Genomic DNA, 24,941 nt, shown 5'->3' on the forward strand with positions numbered 1-24,941 from the left:
TTGTCTTGTTCCTTTCTCCTTTCTTCAACCCACTTTATTCCATGGAATATTGGGTGTTGGTCATATTTTATTTAGAAAACAAGACAATTTAGTTCACTTGACTTTAGGCAGGTACTTGCAGTAAAAAAAAAATAAAAAAAAAATTTTTCCTGACTGCTGACATACTCACAGTAAAACAACTGTCTTCTGATGGAGCTGTGAGGCGGTGTAGATGCCACAGAATCGGAAGGAATTTAGAAATTATGAAAGGATTCTGTATAGGACAAGTATTACAAATATGGGTGTCACTGCCTGAAACCATACTGCTTGCAAGTCTTAGAGCTTATATTGGCTCCAATAACAGTTATCTTAGCTGGCATTTCGTGCCCTATCATTGCTTATAATCAGGTTTTTGAAAAGGAACATAGCATTCTCATCTCTGTCTCAGAAAAACATAATAAAGTATTTAGCATTTTCCAGCAAACTCTTTGATAGTTCATCTTCTAACAGTTAATATTCTCTGTTCCAAACCTGTATTCTTTCAAGTCTTCCCAAGCAAGTAGAGTTAAACAGTAAAAAGTTTTCCAAATATCATATGTCTAATTATTACTTTAGAAATTGGATTTTAAAAAGAAAAGAAAAACTATTAAAGTCAATAGAAGGAGATCAAGAGAACTACATTTTAGCAAACAACTACTAAGTGCCAGGACTCTGTAGATATTGTTGGCTTCATCTTACAGATACAGAATCCAAGGCTTAAAAATATTCTATAAATTTTACTAGCTCAGCTTAGCAAGATTTAAGTAACAGGTAGTGGACCCAGCTTTCAAACTGGATCAAACTGACTCGAAAGCTTTACCCTTTCACTCAGTCTCCTGTGGACTGTTTTTTTCTCCATCACAAAACATGGAATTAACTCATTAATTTGCACAAAAGGTGTACCTCTTTGTGTGTTTTAAGACCAGGTCCTAATAATTGTCTTTTATTAAAACAAATTAAAAATAGAATTCATCCAATACCCATTTTGTTCCTGTTATGTTTGAGATAAAGGCACTGTCCTAGAGATCTGAAGATAAATAAGTATAAATACAGAAAAGAGATGAAAATGGACCAGGCCTTCCTGAAAGGTTGAAAAATCCACATGTGCTTACATCACAGCACCAATCTTAAAATTAAGAAATGCAACAGTCTTAAAATTGAGCTGCTATCTTATCGTTTAAAGAGCAGTTTTGAACTTGTTTCTGAATTAATCTAAAAGTTCGGTGCCCACATAGTGTTGTATCAGGAGCAGCTTTTGGAGATGACGGGGCAGGATGTAGGGGGCAGTGATGGACGATGAATTTAAGCCTGTGAGAGCAAATTTTCCATCACTTTGTGTGTTCGAGCCCAAACATTACCCCAGGTGAAAAGCAGAGAGTTTTTCCATCATCGCTGTCTTCCAGTGTACAGTGGGTGGTTCTTGCAGCGTGTTTTTGCAGCTCAGCCTCCGTTTCCTGTGTGCTGTGTTTGCTTGTGTCCTTCCCTTCTGTGGTGAGGCGCCTGCAGCTGCTGAGCGACGTTTCTCCAAGGCCTCGATCAAGCCTGGCTTGGCCATACGTGAGCAGCCAGTCAGCACAGGAAAACAGTGTTTAGACGTTAGGGTTTAGACCTTAGGGTTGTACATTAATAGACACTAGAAAATATTACATGTCTCCTAGATTTCTCTTGAAAATAACATAACTGTGGACTGTAGATTAATAGTACTCCGTCTTTGATCCATTCAGAATTAAGGAATCACTCTGGGGGCTCTAATCACGCTAAGGGACAAGAAAGCATGGGCCTGAATAACTGATAGCTAAGGTAGGAAATTATTTCCTGTTGAGGAATTCCCCAGCCCAGCTTTAGGAACCGCAGCCTGATATCAAGTGAATGTTCTGGGGTCATGTGGGAATTTAGGCTGTGGCTCAGCCCCACAAGTGGCAGCCAGAGGAAAGGGTTCCTCAGTTCTTGGCTTGAGCCCTTTCTTCTAAAATCAACACTTGTGCGGCCCCAATAAATAGCATTAGTCCTGTTTTCCAGGGGATTCCTTCTACATAGCTCCTGTCCTGTAGTTCTTGGTAGTGGAGCCATATCCAACCCCACGTTCCAAGGCTAACCTGAATTTAAGGACATCCTTATTCCATGTAGGGAGGTTTCTGCTTGGTGAAGGAGGAGGGAGGCTGCAGCAGTTGAGAAGCTTTGGTTTGTAGAGATAACAGATGTTGGCAGTCTTTCTGCACATGCTCAGAAGGTGGCCGTATAAAAAAAACATAGGTCATATGGTACTTAGTATAAGTAGATGCAGAAATTCAGAACTGAAAGGAACCTTACAGACCACGTGTGCAATCTCGTGACACAGTCCTGGAGGGGTAAAGTGATCATTGATTTGAGTTAGAGATATTTCTGTTCACTTCCCTCTCCTCTGGTTTCATGACAGTTCTCTCCTATTTATGTGTTTGCAAATGTATACTTTGCAGAAACAGTTTAAATTCCTGTAACTGTGGAATAAAATGATCATGATATCCCATTGTTATCAACTTTTATTTTATCTTCTCTGATTTCTAAATATTTGATATTGATTTATCATCTGGATCTCTCCACTCTCTGATGGGACTGATTCCTTTACTTAATTCTTTCAGTGTTGCCAGCTACCAATGTTTGTACCTCCCCAGCCCTGATGATGTCATTTGTGGTCTCTTATCCAAAGAGAATAGATAATGGGAGGAATTTTAAGACTTCTTTCAACTTCCCTTAAGATTTTGTTGTAGTATTTTTGTTGATCTGGTAAAGTCTGGCCTCTAATCTCTAAAAAAGAGTTATTTCCAAAGTTATTTCTTTTCAGATCCCCTCCTTGTTCTATCACACCCCTTTCTGCATTAGTAGCAGCTTCTTCCAGTACTATCTGAGAAGGGTTATTTGGTTCAGGTTCTTTGAAAAGATGCCTCATTTAAATGCAGTCTTTGTTTGCTTACTTCTTTTCTTTCTTTTTATCTTTCTTTTTTCTTTGAATGTGGAGATCTCCTGTTTACTTAGCCAATGCCTTTGGTTTAAGATGATAAAATCCCAAGAATGTTAGTCTAGTAGGGTGACCCCATAATCTGGATTCCCAAGCAAAAATCCTTGGGAAACAGAAGCCATCCCTGTACCAACCGCTAATGAAAAGTGAAAGTAAACAAATAGACCCTTAAGAAAATACTAAGGAAATGTGGCAATCAGAACTTTTTCTTCCTGAAAACTAGCACTTTTAAAGAAAAAAAAAATTTTAAGAAAATGAAGCACTCTGGATTTGACTTGCCTCCTGCCGGAACTAGGCTTCGTGAGAAAAGATACCCCTAAGAATGAATTCCCACTGGTGGTTGCTTTGCATCTCAGTATTCAGCATTTTACCTCTGAGTCCTAATACAACCTGGTCTACCCGTGCCTTCCATGGTCTTCATTAGTTTCGGAATTGATGTGGAAAAGCTCAAGATTTTGCCTCCTAGAAAAGGTTGCTCAAAGTACTTTGCACAGTTTCTTGAGTTGCCTGAAACAGTGCCTGGATGTGCATTTGAATGACTTGGGAGCTGGTTCAAGTGTAGATTCTGTTTAGGTAGCTCTGTGGTGGGGCCCAGGATTCTTCTGCATTTCTAATGAGCTCCCAGGCCCTGCCAGTGCTTCTAAGTCCTGGACCACACTTTGAGTAGCAATGCCCTAGGACATTTTCTCATTAAGCTCTTTTTTTTTTTTTTTTTTTTTTTTTTTTTTTTGCAATATGTACTATTGCAAAAGAAGAACTTAATGGCCAAATACGATCGGGAAATTCTGAGTTAAACAAAACTATGGAGGCACCTTTGTTTGGATTTCTTAGAGTCTTTGATTACTAATGTACCCAGCAGATTTCCAAGAGGTAGATACGGTATATAGTGGTTTTTAATTTTTTTTTATGGGTTTCATATATTATGAAACTAGTATTTCAGGGATTGTATTTAGGAAGCTTTATCTTATAGAGAGTGGTTTACTCTGAAAAAGAGTTTCAAAGGGGTTTTGATTCTATAATTCAATAAAGTACCACCTTTATTGAGAATAATATGCCCCTACTGAAGGAAATATCTATTAAAACATTTTTTAAAAATTGACTATTTTAAATCATTTCCTTGAAAGGGAAGATCTGAAGCTGACCTGGTTTTGTGAGGGTGTGTGTATGTGTGATTGTGTGTCTGTGTGTTTCACTTTGCCCCAGTAAGATAATAAAATACTTTCATTGTGATTTATTGAAGCTGTGAGTCCCCCGGAAAACTTTCTGTAGCTGGGCAATAAGGATGGGCTGCACCGAATCAGTAGTAAGAGCCGCAAATTTGTACAGGCAGGAAGAGCCTACAGTAGGATGCACAGCTTCGTGGACATTTGCTAAGGACAAATCAGAAGAAATGACGTGGTTTCTGTGGGGGCTTGCCTGCTGTTACTATGTATCTCAAGGTTTTTCCGGAAAAGAAACAGCAGTGTGGTAGCTAACATTTCCTAGTCCCTAATGACGTGCCAACACTGTTCTACACACTTTATAATATATTCTCAAATAACCCTATAAGGGTTATTATGCTCCACTTATACCCATCCTACGGACATGGAAACTGAGCCATCTAGCGATCTGACAGCTTTCCCCGAGTTTCCCAGTTATTTGTGGCAGAGCAAAATTTGAACCCAGCCTGTCTTACTCCGATCCAAAGCCCACCCTCACTGCAAAGCAGTCATTTTACCAATTGGCACTCTCATATTTTAGCCAACATTGATTGAGAAATGAACACGTGTTAAGTAATTTGCATATATTTTCTCATTATTCATAAAGTTAAACAGGCAATAGCTTCCCGTCATGAAGAAATGGAAGGAAACAGACTGCTTAACAACCATTGTTTCACATCTAAAAGATAGACTTGCTCATTCTAGATAATTTGGAAAATGTATGAAAATATAAAAAGGAAAAAAAAATGTTATCCAGAGAGAACCTGTTGTTAAAAAAACAATTTCTTTATTATAAAGGGTATAGAGTTTGCATAGGAAAGTATGCACATATTTGCACAGATACACTTTCAAACAAAATCCCTCTTTTAGAGTGATCTCCTAGGTTACAGTTAACATAATGCAATATCATAACTCAAATTTTTGTCATGCCATCGTGTGAAATCCTAACTCCATTGTTGAGCTAAGTGACCTCTATGCCTTTCTCCCATGAAATAGATGCCTTTTTTTTACAAGCTCTCTGAAAGTGACGCGGGATTTGGGATTGTCAACAAAAGCAGCCGATACTTTTCTACCACCTGCACCACGGGCTCTTGAGTGCACCTGGTGTGGGTGTCCATGTGACTGGGTTTGGTGTGGGGAGGTTTTGCTTTATTTTGGAATTTCCTCCCTGGCGGAAGCGCTAGCCCTCATTTGCTGCGAGCAGTGAGTGAGCTGTCAGTTTCTGAGCAGGCTCTGGGCGGGTTGTACACAGAGTAGAAGCGGTGAATAAGCTGTTTCTGCAGTTTCAGGAGCTGGCAGCGGTGTGGTTCTCCGTGTCCCTGGGGACTGGGTCCTTCAGTTACACCCGAGTCCTGCTCTGGATGTTCTTGTTTTCCTAACAGAAGGATGGTAGCTCGAGGGGAAATAGCCCGATTTTGGAGTCTGGAAAGCCTTCATCTGGGTATGTTTGCAGAGAATGAATTGTGTCGTGGCAGTGTTGCTGGTTTCCTTTCTGAGTTGCAGTATTCCTCTTGTCAGATAGAAGTTTTTTACACAAAAGCTCATTCTTCCTAGTAAAGTGTCCTGCAGGTATTCTGAGTTGTGGGCATAGTAAATCAAATAAATCAGTTTTGTTTATGGCACAACAGTTAGCAGGAGCAGAAAAGGAAATAGATTTTGTATTTTAGGATTTATGATGTGTGTGGATCTGGTTTTTATTGTAATGGTTTTTGCTGCTTTAACTTGAAATTCCTTTATTCCAGAGTTGACTGTTGGGGTATAGAAATATGTTCCTTGACAATTTGGGATGTGTTTTAGGGTATGAATTGACTTTTTGAAAAACCCTGTTTACAGTTTTCAGAAATGATATTGCCTGGTATTCTGTGGGCGCATTGTTCCTTATTTCATGTTACTTTTCAATATTTTTATGAGTATCGTCAGCTAGACTAGTTCCTATTTAAATACGAGAGAAATGTACTCTCACTCTAGGAAGTTATATATTGTAATCTATGTAATCTATTCTTAAGAAGAAGAGTGAGAAAACTATTTCACAAAAAGAAGCATGGAAAGAATTTTAACCGACTGCTATACATGGATAAAATGGGATGCATTTTAAAAAAGAAAAAAAACAAAAACCTTGTCTGTGTTTTTGCCTTAAATAAATGCCAGTAACTCACACTGAAGTGAGTGAGAATTGAAGATGGCAGCTTGACACCAGCTGTGTCAGGGCAGTGCCATTTGTAGCTGGTGCTTTCCTCCGGATTTTGATTGGTTTTCGGTGCCCAGTGACTGAGGGCAAGGATGTGGTTAAGGCTTCTGGGTCTGCCCGAGTTGAAACAAGAAAACCAGTGTGAACTCCATTTCATGAACCAAAATTGAGAAAGAGGAAAAAAAGTTGCCCAACTCTTTCTAAATTGAGAACATGGAACTGTCTACAAAGTGCTTGTTGATTGGAGTCCTGGGGCACGCTGATCTGTGTGGGATGGGCTGCGGGGGGCTGGAATGGAGAGAGGAGGAGAGCTGGGGCCCCCTTGCAGCCGGACTCCCACTGCCTGCTTGTCCTTCGAGAGCTGATGGGTGTGGGGGGGTGTGTTTGTGTGCACGCTCCAAGGGAGAGCATGGAACCAGCACACGGGCCAGCAGAGCTCGGATAGAGCCCCCCCACTGTCCTGCTGCTTCTCCCCTCCTGGCGAGAGGAACTTGTCTTCTTCCCACACTTCCTCAAGGGCACATGGGGGCCTTGCCCCAGCCGTGAGCTCTCAAGTGCAGTGCTGTCCTTGATGTCCCAGGCTTTGTACTTCTTTGGGAAGCTGATTTGCGCCTTCCTCCTCAATCCAGTCTTGCACCACTGGAGAATTTGCTAAATCCAACTCATGTGGTCGATCCTCAGCCATTCAGGGGTCTCCCAGTGATGTCTGAGAAGGCAGCTCTGTAGCAGTCTTTCATTTTTATTTTAGTTGTCTTTATTTTGCTTTATGTAGCTTTAGTAATGCTGTGTATTTTTCAGCTCCAAAAGTTCACTAGTTGAGTGCATCTGGAAGGCAGTTGTCTTGCCTGTATTCTTTCCCTTAAGTATGTATCAAGACGATGGAGATGACCACACATGGGTTATCGAATCAAATTTAAATTGTGTGCCAGGATAGAAGAAAGTACAAGGTTTCTAAAAGGTTGATTCTGTTTTATTTGAGAACCCTGAAGGGCATGTGGCTGGGGACGGGGCTGGGGGCCCTGAGGAGTCAGCCTGGTGGTCCCAGGAGGAGCTTCCTGTGGGGGGGGGGCACATGCTTGACCACCCGTGTCAGGAGGCCCAGGCCTGGTTGTGCCATGGGCCTAGAGGGAAGCCGGGACCCAGGCAGGCTCCAAGCCCGATCCCTCTGGAGCCAGACAGACCTGGGTTTGAATTCCAGCCCTCCATTGGGAGCAGTTGCTTAACCTCTTGGAGCCACAGTTTTTCCCTCTGGAAACAGGGCAGTAGCAATTCCAGGATGCACGGTGTCGGAGTTCGCTATATGGACGGGAGCTGGCGGTGGGGTACCGTCTGGCTGTCCAGCCAGTGGCGATGCTGTCGCGGGGGGCCGGGGAGGTGCCTGGGGACGCCGCCGACAGCTGCCAGAAGGGGCGGGGCTTCCGGATCAGGTGACTGTGTCCAGCGAGGGTGGTGCGAGCCCCCACAGGCATGAGCCCGAAGTCCAGGGGGGAGCATCGACTTGCTACAAAGAGAAAGACAGGGACAAGCAAAGGGAAAGCCTGAAGGCTCACGGCAAGAGACAAAGAAACCAAAAGCCTAAGTCCTAGCTCTGAATCAGACAAGATCTAGGATTAGCCTCAAAAGCAGGAGGCGCAGAGCTGCCAGCTGTTAGGGGTCTGGCGCCACTGTACTCACATGTGGGGGGAGGCTGGGAGACATTGCGGGCATTGACAGGCCCAGGCTCCTGGCTCTGCACTCTCCTACATGGGCCCTGAGCACCCATTTTACAGATGAGGACAATAAGACTTTTGTTTTCCAAATTATAGAGAGCATATATGTCACAACTCCAGGGCAGATTTTGGCTTCAGATTGAGAGGGAAAAGCATTCACAGGTTGTTTACCTGGTTAAAATAAAATATTATTGAACAACTTGTAGGGAGAGAAAAATCTGCTTTCAGAGGTTTGGCCTATATTTAAAAGCTTAGCCATGTTGTAACTTAATTCCTATCTCTGCTCTGGGACAGCAAAAGCCAACCATAGGTCTAAGTTGAATAAAGTTGTAAAGCTATGTGCCGGGGAGGATTAATTTTAAAAGACCCTTAGACATGATAAAGGGATATCAGTGAAAGTCAGTAGGCCCGTTTCCAGGACCATTGTCCATATTTAAAACTTTTTTTTTTTTTTTTAAGATTAAAAAATACTATTTGTGAGAATGGATTAGGTATAATAGTGACAGTAACATTTCAAATTCTAGAATATGGAAGAGATCTCAATCAATCCACATTGGCTAATAAGCATGTACCCTGACTGTGAGAAAGTCATAGCTGGGGTAGAGACGGATGTAAGGACAGAGACATATAAACATATAATTAAAGGTGGTAAAGATTTTTAAAGAGCCTAAAGCACTATTAGCACATTATAGACAGGTTGTTCCTGCAGGGGTCACAGCACAAATATGAGGAGGGCAGAAAGCTGGATCACAAATCCTTCACCAAGGAGTGGCAGTTAAATGGAGTTTTGAAGGATGAGTAGGAGTTTGATGGGCAGTTTGGGTGGGAAAGTTGCTCCAGGAGGAGGAGTCGGAGTAGCACAAGGGTTTTGTTCTTTGTTTTGGTGCAGGGAATATTTCCAGGGTACAAAGTGGCCACAGCAGAGGTTTCAACCAGTTAAATCAGAATCAGTTGCCCTGCAGCGTGTGACTTGCTGTGTGGACAGGTAACAACATGCATGCATAATAGAAGAAACCCATGCATGTGGCATGGTTTAAGATACTTTAGCCTAGAGTTCCAGTAATTTCTGAATTTGGCCAGGCATCAGACTCTCAGGAGACATCCTCCTTCTCCTGTCCACCCTCTTGGAGGCTCTGGGTCAGTGCCCCAGGTTAGGGCAGGACTCTGTATATTTGTAAATGTTCTCGGCTGGATGGGGGCAGCTCTGGGTGTCTGGGAATCGGTCTGGTGGCCTCTGGCAGGTTTTGATGTCTGACGTCCGCTTCCTGGAGTGGCTGATCCGTCTGTGCACATCTCCATGGCTCGAGAGCTGCCTCTGGCCCCACCGAGCAGCCTCCCTGGGACAGATGCTCGCCACTGTGTCTGCCATTTCCGTTTTTGAGATGGGAAGCAAGAAAGGCTGATTTCAGATCTGAGGAAGTCTGAGTGATCAGCGGGAGGCTTTCTAAAATACATGTTTTTAACAGATAATTCTGAGTGTGGGAATTTCCCTGAAGCCGCGGCTGAGTGAGGGGAAGTCCCGCGGAGGCCACCAGCTGGGAAAACAGCGCTGCTCGTTACATCCTCAGAGCTGGCAACATCCTAGGCCCAGAGTGAGGATGACGCTCCATGGTTCCTGGCACAGGAGGGCACCTTTGGAGCGGTAGTGAGGTTTCATCCTTTCCCAAACAAAATCTCAGTTCACACTGAAGGGTGACAGCTCGTTTTCTGAGAAGTATGGAAGTGCTCTATTTTTTTGCCTTTTTTTTCTTATATCTTCTGTAATTGTTACTTGCAGCCTTGTGCCTTGAGAAACGGCCCATCCTCCACGGACACCATTCAGTGCTCTGCATTTGTTCTTCAAGCCATGTCTGACTGGGGCTGGAGATATAGATTGGGGGATTCTAGAGAGTTGGAAAGTTCATCCGGAAAGGAAACAAACGGGTTTGGAGGGGGAGAGGGAAGTTCCCAGGCTTAATCTTGAGGTGCTAACTGTTAAGGGGTTAGATTGTAGGGGAGGACGGAAGTGACTCAAGTACTAGCGCCACAGAGCTTGTGGGAGGAGGGAATAGTTAGCAGAGACTGTTAAGCAAGAGTGTTGACAATTCATTTTATTACATATTTGGACGTGATAATACTGTATAGAAAGCTGGGTCATCTCAGAATTGCCTCTCCTCAGAAGTATTTGCTGAAAAGCTGTATGCAGAGCTTTTAAGTGATAAACGGTGTCCCCAGTTGGCTTGACCGCAGCTTTAAGAAGTGCTTATGGGAACACACTCTGTCTGCTCGAATATTGATTGCATCTAGGAGTTTCAGATTTTAAAAGGGATTTCACTTTAGAAGGGTCTTTGCTTCTTTTCAGAAATGGCTTTTCCATGCTTACTTATTCAACAAAGAAATAATACGGAATTCAATTTACTATTTTATTATGCTATATTCATTTCCCCTAATTTTGCTGAAGTATCTATTGAGAATTTACAGTAGTGCTAATGTCGTGCAAAATTCCCCTAGATAAAAAGTCACCAGGATTAAGTTTTTGATGAGATTGAAGCCCTTTGCTGTTAAGTGGCAATACTTTAACTTGGTGAGGAAATGGGTGTGGAGAGGGCTTGAAAAGGACATTGGCCTGTTGGGCTTGGCAGTGGTGAAGAGGGTGGCCCAGAGAGGTAGATTGTGAGCTTTGGTGCACGGGCTGAGAAGGTTGTTTACACGGGGCCTTGAAAGTACTGCAGATTTTTGCCATGATGCAGAGAACTAATACGTAGTTCTGTAAAAATGGTGAAACCACTCTTTCAGAAGACTACGTTGGAAGTGACATGTAGGGTGGCCTGGAGAGGGAGGCAGGAGGCATGGTGATTAGCTGGGAGAGTTTTCTAGATAGAGATTGGGGTGAGCACTGGGATGAGGATCAGGGACCCCTGGCTTTGCATCCTGGCTCTTGCCTATCACTTGCTTAATCCAGTTAAATATTTTAAATTCCAGGAACCTTAGTTTCCCCACCAGCAATTTGCAGTTCAGTTTAAAAACATTTATTGAGTGCCTTGTATAGGCCAGATATTATATTAGGTGCTAGGGATACAAAAATAGAAAGACTCCATCCCTACCCTAAAGAAGTTATGGTCTTTGGAGGGAAACAGATATAAAGATGAAAAGTAGTGCTAAAAATCCCTCCTTCCTAGACACTAGATTCTGGAAGATCCGAGTCTATGAAGTGCTTTAATATTATGGGACAGGAGCATGAGTACAAAGTAAAGGCTGGGAATGTAGGCCTGGAAGTCAACAACTGAGAAGGGACTTTACAATCATGAACGTAGGTAAGGTCACGAAGGGAAAAGGATAACAACAGAAACCTGGGTCAGGCCATTGACAGGCCCAGTTAGGAACAGAGATCAAATGTAGGAGAAAAGGGTTAGCAAAAAGAGCAGAGGAACAGTGAGTGATGCTGTTATCTGGAAAAAATGCGGAAGGATTAAAATTGGGGGTACAAAGCTGTTTTGAATATTCCTTGTTGTTATTATTGCTAACAACAATGGCAATACTGGAGGAAACACAACATCCTGGTGGGTAGGGATTAGACGGCGGGGTCTGGAGACCTTGCTCCATACATCTGTGCAGTGTTGGACTCCAGTTTACTCATCTGTAAATTGGGAAACCGATAGCAACTCACATATATACATATAAGTCATATAGTGGGGATTATATGAGCTGATATCATCTGAAAAGGCTTTAAAAAGGACCCAAGAAATGATTGCTATTATTATTCATAAAATAATATCTGGTGATCCCATAATGTTTTTTAGTTTACAGAGTGCATTTGCATGTCCTCATTTCATTTGAGGCTCACAGCAAACTACTAGTAACAATTGCTTATTGAGAATTTATTGTGTGTTGTACTGTGTTCGTATATTATTTCATTAGTTCTTACAGAGAACTCTGTGAGATGGATATTATTATTCACATTCAGTAGGTGAAAAAATTGGTAGAGAAAGGAACTTGACCAAGACTCACATTCAAAAAGAAAAAAAAAGCACTAGAGCCATCATTTGAAACCAGAGCTGTCAGACCCAGTCAGTATACTGTATTTCTATCATCCATTCAGCAAACACTTTCGGAGCACCTCCATATGCCAGACAGTGCTCTGGGTACTAGGACTATAGTTAAGAATAAAACATATTCATAGCAGCATTATACACAATAGCCAAAGCATGGAAGCAACCCAAGTGTCCATCAACTAATAAATGGATAAACATAAAGTAGTATATGCATACATACCATGGAATTTATTTAGCCATAAAGAGCAGTGAAGTTCTGATTAGTGCTACAACATGGATGAACCTTGAAGACATCACGTTGAGTGAAATAAGCCAGCCACAAAAGGACAAATATTGTCTGATCTCACTGATACCAGGGGTGGGGGTGGAGGTGGGGGTTGGGGACTGAATGCTTACCACGTTCTGAGTTGCTGTTTGGGGTGATGGAAAATTCTGATAACGGATGGTGGTGATGGTAACACAGCAGTGTGACTATAATTAATTAAAACCACTGAATTGTTTACTTGGAAGTGGTTAAAATGGGAAATTTTATGTTGTATATATGTTTCCACAATTAACTGAAAAAAAAAAAAAAAAGAGCAACTAAAGGGTCAGTGACAATTAAATGCAATATATTATCCTGGGCGGGAACTCATCATGGAGGAAGGAAAATGCAGAACAGATAGAAATCACTGTCTTTATAAAGTAGCTGATATTCTAGTTGGGGGAGATGAACAATGAACAAAGTATATTAGGTGGTGATGAAAGCTATGGAGAAAAATAAATCAGGAGAGAAGGTTAAGAAATGGGAGTGAAGGTTGCAATTTAAATGGGGTGATCAAGGAAAGCCTTGGGGCCCGAAGCGAGCATTTCTGTGTCTGGGGGAAGAGGGAGCCCTGGTGGGGGCTCTGAAAGGACTGGGGCTTTTTCCCCTATGGATGGTTTTGAGCAGAGGAGTGAGGTGATCTGACTTATGGATGGGTTAACACTCTGGCTGCTGGGGGGAGAATAGCCTGAGCCAGGAAGGGGCAGATGTAGGGAGACTTGTTAGGAGGTGCTGCACCCATCCAGGTGGGGGTGATGAAAGTGTGGGGTGATGGGGGCTGAGGAAGTGGCAAAGGGGGTGGGAGGTGGATGCATTCTGAAGGCAAAGTCAGCAGATTTGCTGATGAGTTGGATGCAGGAGGTGAGAGGGGAAAAAAAGGGGGGGGTAACTTCTGGATAGATAAAACATGTAACCCCTCTCCCATTTTACAGGTGAGAAAACCAAAAGTTGAAAGCGGTTAGTGACTTGCTCTGAAGTCGCTTAGTTAGGAAGTTAATAAAGCCAGGACACTGACCCAGATAATTTTACTCCATATTCTTTAGCCCTTTGCTTATCCACATTCACATCTCCCACCCTGGCCTCTCGCCCCACCTCATTTAGCCCGTGATAAAACTGTGTTTCTGCTGACCAGCAGGCACTTAGAACCACCTTATTTCTGCAGGGTTCAGTAAATGCTAATCCATTATGTCGAAACATTTTAGTGTGAGTCATCTTTCTCATGATCCCACTTGAGCCAGAGCCTCGTTTCAAGTGTTTATGATATCAACTCAGAAATCGTTCAATACGTGAAGTCTGTATCTATTTCCAGAGGATTTTATTCTGCTACCTCCTTTAAAGGTTTAACATTTCTTCAATGGAATTCTTTTTCCTTAAATGGTGCATGTGTGCATGATTGCTCCTGGCTTTTTTTTTTTTTTTTAACCTGTTCATATTTTTTTACTGATTTTCATAGCAAAAGCCAGATCAGATGGTAAAGAATTCCTCCCCCCTGGGAAAACGTGGTTCAATGGTTCTTTGAGGGAGAAAGTGTCATTTTCAGGGCTTTGCTCCAGGTAGAAGGCTCAGGCATCTTTATTTTACTGAGCTTCACTTCTTTTGGCTCAATCCCTGCTGAAACATGATAAGGAAAAATGCCGTGTGTGCCTGGTGGTGCCAGATCGGTGCTTGTGAAATCTGAAGATTCCTGCCACTTTGGACCCCCTAAAAAGATGTAAGGGTTTGTGTAGCTTCTCTTCACCCTGGAGCGTGAAAACCTCCCAGCCATGAAGGAAATGTAGTCCTGGGACTTCACAGCCTGGGCAGCTGAGCGCTGAGTCCGGTAGGAGAAGGCTTTCTGCTTTAGTGTTGTTTTTTCCTTTGTGGTCTAAGTCATACTTGTGCATGTAAAAAATATTTACATTTGCCTCCTCAAGACCTCTCCCTGCAAACACACACCCCAGGAAAGTGCACTACACCAGAAAACCTTGTATTCTCTGCCTGCAAGCCCCCTGATCACAGAGTAGTAAGCAAAAGTTACTTTTACAGAGGAACAGTCATGTGTTATACAGGCTCATGACATTTCTGGACAGCAGAAGCCTGACTTTTGCAAGACCCTACCTCACCCCCAGCCTTGGGTAAGAGAAGCGAAACTCTGGGACGGGATGGGCCAGCGGGCTCGCGTGTGCGCGCACACACACACACAAACACACACACACACATGCACACACACGCTGGGCAGTTCCCCTGCGTTCCACTGGTGAGCTCCACTTCACCTGTACCTCAGGAATGGCTGTGCTGCCCAGTATTTATTGAACAGCGCTCCCTTCTCCTCTTGGCTGAGCTAGTAAGGGAGCTGGGGGCCCAGAAGGCCGTGCCAAGGTCTGGGGAGCCTCTGTCTGCAGGGGTTGCCCACAGGACCAGCCATTCCCTGGTTTGATGGTCAGGTCCAGGAAAATCCTCCACCCCTGCCACATCCTTGTTCCTGGGGCAGCTTCCTTTCGCTTTAAAAACCCAGATATACAGGTCCTGCACATTTCTGAATGAGATTAGGGATGGGGTGGGGTGGGGAGAGGCTGCTGGGGAAAGTAAGGTCAGAGCCCAGACTCCTGCCGTGTGGCAGAGAGCCCCAACTCATCAGCTATAGGGTGGTTGTCAGTTCATTCTAAACCTTTACTGAATGTTGTCTACTCTGTTCAGTGCAGTCCTAGGCAGTCTGGAGGCAGGCTGCCTGCAGAGCTGGGAAACAGACGAGTAAATTGGTGAATTTTAATTCAACATAAGTGCTATCATAGAAGTAAGTGTGAAAAAGACACTGAGGGAGTAGCAACCTCTACCCAGGGATGACAGGACGGGGAGAATGAAGAAGAGACCATTGCAGCTGTGTTGTAGGAGTTTTCAGGGCAGTGAGGGGCATTCCAGGGGGCAGGGAAAGCATGGGCTCATGAAAAGCTTGGTGGCTCAGAGCTCACTGAGGGGAGCTTTGTTTAGTATGCACAGAACTAGAGGACAGAGACAAGAAGGTGAGGAAGTGATGGAGAGGGGTCGGAGGAAGCAAGCTGGGAATCGAGTGGGGAAAGCTCTGTCTGGCCGTGTGTCCCCTTATCTTTCTGTCTTTCTCATCATTGGATTTCATGTGCTTTGTAGGATTTGTGTGTGTGTGTGTGTGTGTTGAAGCTATTTATAATCTGTATGCCTTTCTAGTTTAGTTTACTTGGCTTGAATTCATCATCATATACAGTACACATGTCATATCTGTGCCTGGCAAAGAAAAGTTAAGAATCTGATACATGAAATAGAATTAGAGTATTGATTTTCACAGTGTTTATTACCACCCACTATTGCAAATCTTTTTCAATATTTTTCATTGCTTTAGTGTAAGGATTCCTGGCTTTGTTCTGAAAATGTATTGCTTTTTAAAAGTTCTTCAGCTGAGAGAGTAGACCTGGCCCCTGACATTTAAGTTACTAGAAATTTAAATCTGCAAGTCCTTGAAAATAAAGACAGGCACGCAGAGGATTGTTCCACTGCAAGTCCAGCCTCTGCATTTCTAGCAAGGGGCCAGTGAGTCTCCTCCAGGCCACCACAGGCTCTTCAGTAAGTACTCAGGCTCTCCGCTAGACTCGCACGCCATGTGGGTGGCAGGCCTCTCTGGGGTCCTAACTGTTGGAGTCTTGTTAGTGTCTTTGTTGGCTCTCAGAATTGGAGCTGGGTGACTCAGACCAAACATATTAATAAAACAGAAGCTATAGCTACCATGAGAGAAGGAAAGACAGAAAGAGAGAAAGAGAGAGGGAGGGAGAAAACAACCAAGACCACTAAAATCTGAGAATCTCACTGCACCAATACTCGCTTGGGAGACTGATAGTAGACGAAACCATGTTACCCTGTGTTCCTGAGGCTGAACTGATGAAATCACTACTTTTCACTCTGGGTCGATCCAGGAGCAGAGTGGGACTTTTGTCTCCTAGGAACGTGAAAGGACACTCTGAAGCCACCCCAGCTCATAACAAAACAGCCACTATTTTTTCAGCCCTTCATATAGTCCCTGTGCAAAGCACTTTCTATAAAAATTAAATTAAAAAAAAATACCCTTTATCCTTCTCATCACACTGGCTTCTCATTCTGACTTTGTTTGTTTGTTTGTTTGTTTGGTGAATTCTCCCAGTGACTTGGGATTGAAACTTCTGAATCACTTGGACTTTATCTTCTTTGTTCCTCCACACATCAGCTCAACTTCATGCCATTCTGAAATCTGTTGTCTCTTTGTGATTTCTACTGCCATTACCTTAGCACAGCACCTTTTTTTAAAAAATGTAATTTTTAGAGCAATTGTAGGTTTAGAGAAAGATCATGCAGAAAATAGAGTTCCCATATACCCCTTCCTCTAACATAACAATTTTCCCTATTATTAACATTATATTAATGCAGTACCTTTGTTACAATTGATGACCCAATATTATTATAATTACTAACTGAAGTCCATTGTTTACGTTAAGGTTCATGCTTATAATTTTTATTGTGATAACATTTATACAACCTAAAGTTTCTCATTTTAGCCACTTTCAAGAATAAAATTCAGTGGAGTTAATTACATTCCCAATATTGTGCTATGATTGTCACTATCTCTTATCAAAGCTTTTCCACCACCCCAAACAGAACTTCTGTACCAATTAAGCATTAATTCCCCATTTCCCGCCCCTACCCGTCCCCTGTACTCTTAGTTCTGACTGTGAATTTGCATATTCTATTTATGTCTATAAATGAGATCGTACGATATTTGTCCTTTAGTGCCTTGCTTATTTCACGCAACATGATGTCTCCAAGGTTCTTCCACTTTGTAGCTTCTCCAGTTTCTTTTTATATCTGAATAATATTCCATTGTGTGGATGGACCACATTTTGTTTATCCATTGGTCTCTTGATGGACCCCTGGGTTGTTTCTGCCTTTTGGGTTTTGTGCTGTGAAGGATGGATGATGATGTGCAGGTTCTGCACCTTTTTATCCCCTACTCCAACTGACTCAGTCTCTTCCCAGCTGGTTTCCCTGGTCCCAGCCTCTCCCCAGTCAGCCCTCCTTCCTATTGAATAAAGTCATTTTTCTTAAGCCCAGACCTCAGCATGCCCACTGTCCTAACAATAGTAACTATATTTTATTGAGTCTCGACTACGGGTCCAGGATTTTAGGAGCTCAACATACATTATCTCATTTAATTCTCCACTAGAAAAGAAAATACTTTTCACAACGAGGGAAGTGAAGCTTGTTTAGGATCTCAAGTAAATCCAGGGGCAAGGCTAGACTCAAACCCAGGAACCTGTAACTCAAAAACCTGTGTCCTTTCAGTAATATCAGGGAGCTACTGTTCAAAACCTGTAGCTCCTCAACTCAAAACCCTAAAACAGCAGCCCATTGCTTACTGTAGCCCTTGAGGCTCTCTACTGTGTGCCCCGTCTTATCTCTACAATCTCATCTTTTAGTAGATCCTGGGTACATGTGCCAGTACTTCAGATTAAACTACTTTTTGTTTGTTTTTTCTGAATCAAGGGCCATATCAGGTATCTTGAATAGCCACTTCTCTTTTCCATGCAGCCTTTCCTTGTGCTCTTCATAAAGGGATGTTCTCTTTAAAAATTCCCACCTACTGCTTGGTTTGTACATCACTTATTATATTTCCCATTATATGGCTTAAATCGTAAGTATATGGGTTTTATTTACCCCTTCCCTCCCTCCCCTCCACCCTCCTCCCCGCTCCCCCACCCCAGCCGCAGCAGAGCACCGGCCCCTGGCCTGCAGGGATCTTCTAGTTCTTTAATCTGTGTCCTCCTGGCACCTGAAGAGTAAGTGGCAACCATCCCTATGACAAAGGTAGTGATGGAGAAGTCTCTCTTGTACAAGAGCGTGGGACAATCAGTCCAAAACAAGAGACACCTCTCTGCTCTATGACAGTTAGCCTTGGTGAGAAGAGGCCACTGTCCCAAGAAAGAGAAGGTAGTCGGCCCACCTTCAAAAGTCAACCCGTCCTTAAAAGATCTTTCTCTTTTTTGGTAAAGGTGCTATTTAATCCCTAATTCTGATTTTGAGAAGTCAGCCTTTTCATTTATGGAAAATATTGGCGACTACATGTATTCTCTTACACAATACTATTATGACTTTTTAATTTTATTAGTACTATTTTGCCTTGCAGATAAAAGGTGTCACTGTTTTTTTTAAGGGTTATGTTTTTCACTTTCTTTTTCTCCTCAAGCTTATCAACACATTTCTTAGAAATGTTATCTATTTTTATAATTTTTATATCCATTGTGGAGCACACATTTCTAACTAAATCACCTAATGCCTTCACTGTCTTAATTCACAAATAAAATTGTGTATGATGTTGGCAATGCTCTGAACTATTCCACTGCTTGCTTCATGTAATACTTAACTCCAGCTCTTCTTAGCATCAGTGGCCTCCTTTGGGTTAATCTAGTAGCAGGAACTTTCTGGGTTGGCTTGTTCTCTTGGGAGGATGTTCTCATAGGTCATTTATTCATCATTTAAAAACATTTGTTAGCTGTGTCTTTTCAACCATGCCGTTCCTTTTGTTTCAGTCTCTGCAGATGGAGGCACCGAGTCTTCTGCCTTAGTGGATGACAATGGTAGTGAGGAGGATGACAGCTATGAAGATCTCTGCCAGGCCAACCCCAGATACTTACAGCCCGGTGGGGAGCAGCTGGCCATCAACGAGGTACTGCAGCTCAGCAGCGGCAAATCGTAGTAGATGCCCGAGTTTCAGGGACCAGAATGAACTCAGGCTTTGCTATCTGCTTATTGTTTACTAAATCTTTTCTAAAAAGATGTTCTGATTAGAACAGCACTATAATTTCCTAGCATTGTCAAGGAAAATTAAAGTGATTAAAATTTCTAAACAATTCACACTTATCCCCTGAAGTTATAGTAGTGGCCATCGTTAGCGTTTGAGTGGTGCTTTTCAGTTTGTGAAATTCTTTCACTTTTATTACCGTATAATTCTCACAGCTGATCTCAGAGGTCCATGTTACAGTTATTATCACATCTTAATAAAGACTCTGAGGCTAAGATATTAAAGTGCTTGCTTACAAATGGTAGAACTGGAATTAACCACATTTCTTACTGCAAATCTCGGATTTTTTCAACCACACTACAACTTTACTCACTCCCACGTCCTATTTTTATGGAAATCTTTCTAGAAGACACCTCTCGTTTTCAGAACATGTGGGGCATAACTAGTTAAGAAATTAGTTGCTCCCATACTGTCATCAGGTATTGCTCCATCATATGATGTCCACGTGGAGCTAAGGATGTCCTTATTCTGTCAGATGAACAAATGGGTCCAGAAGGCTGTGATTTTTGAGCAATTGTATCTGTTCCTTTACTCTTTTTTCATTAACTGTTAAATATCCAGAGATCTTGTGTATTCTCTTTCATTTGCAGTAAGCTGTAAAGTTAGCTTTATTCAAGTTGCGAACAAAGAATAAGCTCTGGATGAAAATGGGAAGGACTCTTAGTACAGTGTGTGCATAGATTTTGGGTACTTGTCTTTAGGTCATCTACTTTTGGCTGCTCAGGAGCTATTTTGGGGGGGGAGCGGGGACTGGTTCCTAGTCCTTTACTATCTTGCATTCACTCAAGTTTGGTAGATAACTAATCTACAGATAAGTCAGCTATTGATCCATTTTTAAGTGGATGTGGGTTGGATTTGGGTTTTCTTTAAGGGCATCTGAGAGATGCCCACCTGATTTTGTTTTCCCCCAGTGTGTTTTTACCTGTCATGCAAGGTCTTGGTTCATCTTGAGTAGCCAATCAAATAGTCAGTTTTCACTGAATGCCACAGGGCTAGAAGGCATGACTGTCAACCTGAGAGAGCTTACACATGGCTGCGTCACGGCTGCCCCAGCCCGTGATTTTTGCGCTCAGTGCGTTGGTGTCTCCATTTCAGCTGATCAGCGATGGCAGCGTGGTGTATGCCGAGGCCCTGTGGGACCACGTGACTATGGACGACCAGGAGCTGGGCTTCAAGGCTGGGGACGTCATCCAGGTGCTGGAAGCTTCCAATAAAGACTGGTGGTGGGGTCGGAATGAGGACAAGGAAGCATGGTTTCCCGCAAGCTTTGTCAGGGTAAGTGTGTGGCCCTCTCCACTTTGTAGCTCTGGGAGAAAGGTAGAAGTGTTTGGGGCCAAATCTCACTCTTCAGGCAGATTCACGTCTGCTGTAAGTTCTGCAGATCAATCCTGGATGAAATGTTCTAGGACTGTTGAGAAATTAGACTGGGTTGAAGGGAGAATGTTAACTAAGGTGGGCTAGTTGTGTGCCATTGCTGCTCAATTTGTGGATCTGCTGGCCTGGCTGTGGCTCTGCTAAGTGCATCAAGATTGGCGGCAACTTCCCAGGTGACGGTCCGGCTGCCTTTATAACCAATCATTCATGGAAAAATGGAAACGTGGGGAGGTTTTCTCTTAATTCTGTTGGCAACTCACCACGAGTCACCTGTCACTTCTGTCGCCCACAGTTGCGAGTCAATCAGGAAGAGGTTTTGGAGAATTCTACCAGCACCCAGGGCAAGGAGCAGGACGAGGATGCTGGCAAAAGCCGCCACAAACACTCGGAAAACAAACATCAGATGAGGACCAACGTCATCCAGGAGATTATGAACACTGAGCGGGTGTACATCAAGCATCTCAAGGATATCTGTGAGGCAAGATACCCAGACACTCTTATGACCCCAGGGGCTATATTAGATGATGGCGTGATGGTCCCACTGTGGTTTTCTTCTCCCATCTCTGTCCCCAACTAGATTGTAAACTATTTGAGGTGCAGGGCCTCAGTTATCGTGTTTGTTCCTTTTTCTGCTCTCCTCATTCTCCTCACGCCATCTGGTCCTTGCACAGGCTACCCACTCATTAATTCTCTGTCATATACATTGATGGATATAATGAGTATAACTGGCTATCCTACCTGCTGTGGTAGCCAATCCTCTTTTTTTTTTTCCTTAAACTTTTTATTTTGAAATAATTACAAACTTATAGGACAGCTGCAAAGATAATACAAAACCCATACAGAGAGCTCCAACATACTCCACTCCCAGGTACTCAGATCCACCAATTTTAATATTTTACCACATTTGCCATGTCATTCTGTCTATCCATCTGTCTATTTTCTGAACATTTGAAAGCAGGTTGTACACATCGTGTTCCTTGCGCACTTAATACTTACATGTACATTTCCTAAGAGCAAGGGTATTCGCTTATGGAGCCACCTTAGGTGCAGTCTTGAAGTTCAAGAGAATTAATACTGACATAAAGCTTATAGATTATATTCCAATTTTTTTGTGTCCCAATAATGTCCTTTTGGGCCTTTTCTCTTCCATTATTAGATCCCACCCAGGATCACATGTTGCATTTAATTGTCATTGTCTCTTTAGTTGCTCTTTTTTTTTTCTTTACAGTGTGTAAACACTATGCAACATAAATTTTCCTATCTCAACAACCCCAAGCACACCATTCAGCAGGACTTATCACATTCACAATGTTACGGTACCCTCACCACCCTCCATTACCAGAACTTTCCCATCTCCCCAAACAGAAACCCTGCACCCATTAGGCACTAACCAGCCAGTCTTCCTTTGGAGCACCACGCAGCCATCTCTTTCAGGACTAAACTCTTGAGATCATTCAAAGTGAATGACTAGTGTAGAAGCAATACCCTTTAAGTGAATATGTGGGAAATCTGCTAGGCTTCCAAAGAATAAAAGGTTTGTCCCTATCTGCAACCCACTGCATCTTGTCATTGGACTCACACACATGATTCTGAGTCACTGTGATAACTTGAGGTATTCAGAGATAGACAAAAAATTTGGTTTTATCTAGTGATATCCATGGTGGCGCTCTGCAGTATCAGGCTAGTCTACTTGCAATAACATTTATTTTATCATCCCTTCCTATCCCTGATTATAAAAAAACTGGGCTGACTATTAGTAAATGTGAATCTGGAAGACTTCTTTCTCCTGGGATACTTTGGGTTTTTATGGGCTTTGTGTGAGCATTGCACTGAGTTGTTGTTCTCCGGGTCTGGACATTTCAGCTGTTTGGGCTGTGAATGCTGATCAGTGTGGTGTCAACTGCATGGTGACAGTTCAACGCTGAACACACACTGAAGTGAGACAACCAGCCGTCCTGTAATTGGGTTAATCGGCCCAATATAGCATACCAGTTTGTGGCTTATTTGTGCTAGCCATCTTATTCTGTATGATTAAGCAAGTTATCTTTTGAGAAAATAATGCTTATTGTTAATGATGATTGAGCATTGACTCTGTACCATTCTTTTACATGGGATAACTCATCTAATGCTCACAACACACTTGCTATTGCTAGGAAGTTCTGTTATCCCCATATCCCTCCAGATGAGGAAACTGGGGCACAAAGAAATTAGTGGTGGGGATATGATAAACCCACTCTTCTCCAGAGCCTGTCCTGTTAACCATTATATTATATTGTCTTTCTGTTTAAACTCTGACCAGATAGTCAGTGATATATATTTTACCTTATAGTCAGTTTAGTTTGTTTGACTGCATAATGCTAATTTGGAGGCAATTGTGTGTGTGTTTGTATGTGTGTGTGTGTGTGTAGTCTTTTCTTCCTGTCCCGCCAACTCCCATCCAAGCCATAGCATAACCATGCTGTTGCACATGGAGAATTAATTAGCAGTGCTTCTCATTAATGCAAGTTTAAATATCTACAGGTTTTTGCTGTGTATAGAAATAGGTGATGGTGGAATCCTTGGGTAAGACACCCTTGGCTCTTTGCCATGACTAACAGCAAGAAAAATTGAATTAGCCATTCAGCAAGTGATGACAGCCTGTGTTTGACAAGGGTTCTCGGCTGTGAAATGGAATTAGGGATGGGAGAATGGTTATCTTAAGAGTTGAGAAATAGTGTGACAATGCAAATTTTTGAGCTCTGGTATTTGAACCTAAGCAACTTGTTTGATGAGTTTAATCTGGAAACTTTATATGTTTTCTTGAATTTTAAGTCCAACCACCTGTATCTTTTTCTCTTTTCTTTTGTTTTAAAAATATTTATGGCAAATTCCAGTCACAGTTTTATGATTATTCCTACACAGACTCATGGAGGTTAAAATATTTTTTTTCCAATTAAAATCCAGTCCAAGACCATGGCTTTGGTCACCCTTCTCCCTTCCTCCCCTCCTCCCCCCTGAAAAAAACACCTGTGTTGTTCAAATAAGTAATTTTGAATTTCCAGTTTTTTTTAAGTTTACTTTTTTTATTTTTCAGGGCTATATTCGACAGTGTCGCAAACACACAGGAATGTTCACGGTTGCACAACTAGCCACCATTTTTGGAAACATTGAAGATATATACAAATTCCAAAGAAAGTTCCTGAAAGACCTTGAGAAGCAGTACAATAAAGAGGAGCCTCATTTAAGTGAAATAGGATCCTGCTTTCTTCAACATGTATGTGACCTGTTGTTTCTTTATTAACAACATCCATTTAAATCATATTTCTGAAATGTTTCTCCACTAAAAGTAGGAGTCCTTTTTGGGGGGTTGTTTCTTAGAATGTTTTGGTCTGTTTGCTAGAATGGAGATGGCACTTGAAAACATCAGTTGATCGGTTTATATGGTTAATCTTTATCAAGTTCATTTCTTCAAAATCTTCTACTTTGATATAGTTTAGAGTTGGAGGGGCATATCAAGGTTCTCCAGAGAAGCCAAACAAGTAAGGATATATGTGTCTATACTGTGTATTTGCTTATATGAAGAGATTTATTTTAAAGAATTGGCTCGCATGCTTGTGCGGCTGGCAAGTCTAAAATTCAAAGGGCAGCCAGCAGGTTGTTGATGTGGTAGTCTTGAGGCAGAATTCCTTCCTGTCTGGGAAACCTCAATTTTTATGCTTAAGGCCTCCAGCTCATTAGATGAGACCCACCCTCATTATCAAGGGCAATCCCCTTCACTTAAAGTCAACGGATTATAGATTTTAATCTCATCTGCAAATGCTCTTCACAGAAACAACCAGAGTGGTGTTTGACCAAACTGGGCACCATCCATGGCCCAGCCAAGTAGACACATGGAATAAATCCTCACTGGGCCATCTGTGGAGTAGTCTCTGAGAAGACCTATTCAGTGTCTACTGTATGTTAAACACTGCTTTGAGGGTTTTCTTATACTGGTTCCCATACTGCAATGAGGTTGATATGGCCTTTATACCCATTTTACAGATGAGGAAACTGGCCCACAGAGTAACTGACCCAAGGCCACACACCAGAAGTGGCAGATCTGAGTTCCAACCCAGGCCGCATGGCTCTCGACCCACACTTGGGACCCCTGCAACTACCTAGGGACCGTTCTGTGATGATGAAATGAGTCAATCATCCTTCGGCTGATGCTTTAATCCTAAAAGATTTCAGAGGAAGATGATTTCATTTCCAGCCAAAATGCTCAGAAAAGAATAATAGTAGTAATAACAATAGCAATGACACCTGCTTT

The 24,941-nt window shown here is 42.4% G+C and overlaps 1 protein-coding gene across 6 annotated transcripts in view; it reads left to right on the forward strand.

Moving 5' to 3' along the window:
• The window catches only part of SPATA13 (spermatogenesis associated 13), a 397,052-nt gene that overhangs the window by 354,852 nt on the left and 17,259 nt on the right, over positions 1-24,941 (forward strand). For 5 of the 6 annotated variants that reach the window (XM_037800660.1, XM_037800665.1, XM_037800659.1 and 2 more), the window contains exons 5-8: positions 19,008-19,144; positions 20,375-20,554; positions 20,946-21,131; positions 23,727-23,906. In XM_037800660.1, coding sequence (XP_037656588.1) covers positions 19,008-19,144; positions 20,375-20,554; positions 20,946-21,131; positions 23,727-23,906 — 683 coding nt within the window. Of the gene's footprint in view, positions 1-5,424; positions 5,654-19,007; positions 19,145-20,374; positions 20,555-20,945; positions 21,132-23,726; positions 23,907-24,941 lie in introns of those variants that run through there. The other variant, XM_037800664.1, reaches the window with a different exon arrangement.

Source organism: Choloepus didactylus, chromosome 12, assembly GCF_015220235.1.
Source record: "Choloepus didactylus isolate mChoDid1 chromosome 12, mChoDid1.pri, whole genome shotgun sequence".
NCBI lineage: Eukaryota > Metazoa > Chordata > Mammalia > Pilosa > Megalonychidae > Choloepus > Choloepus didactylus.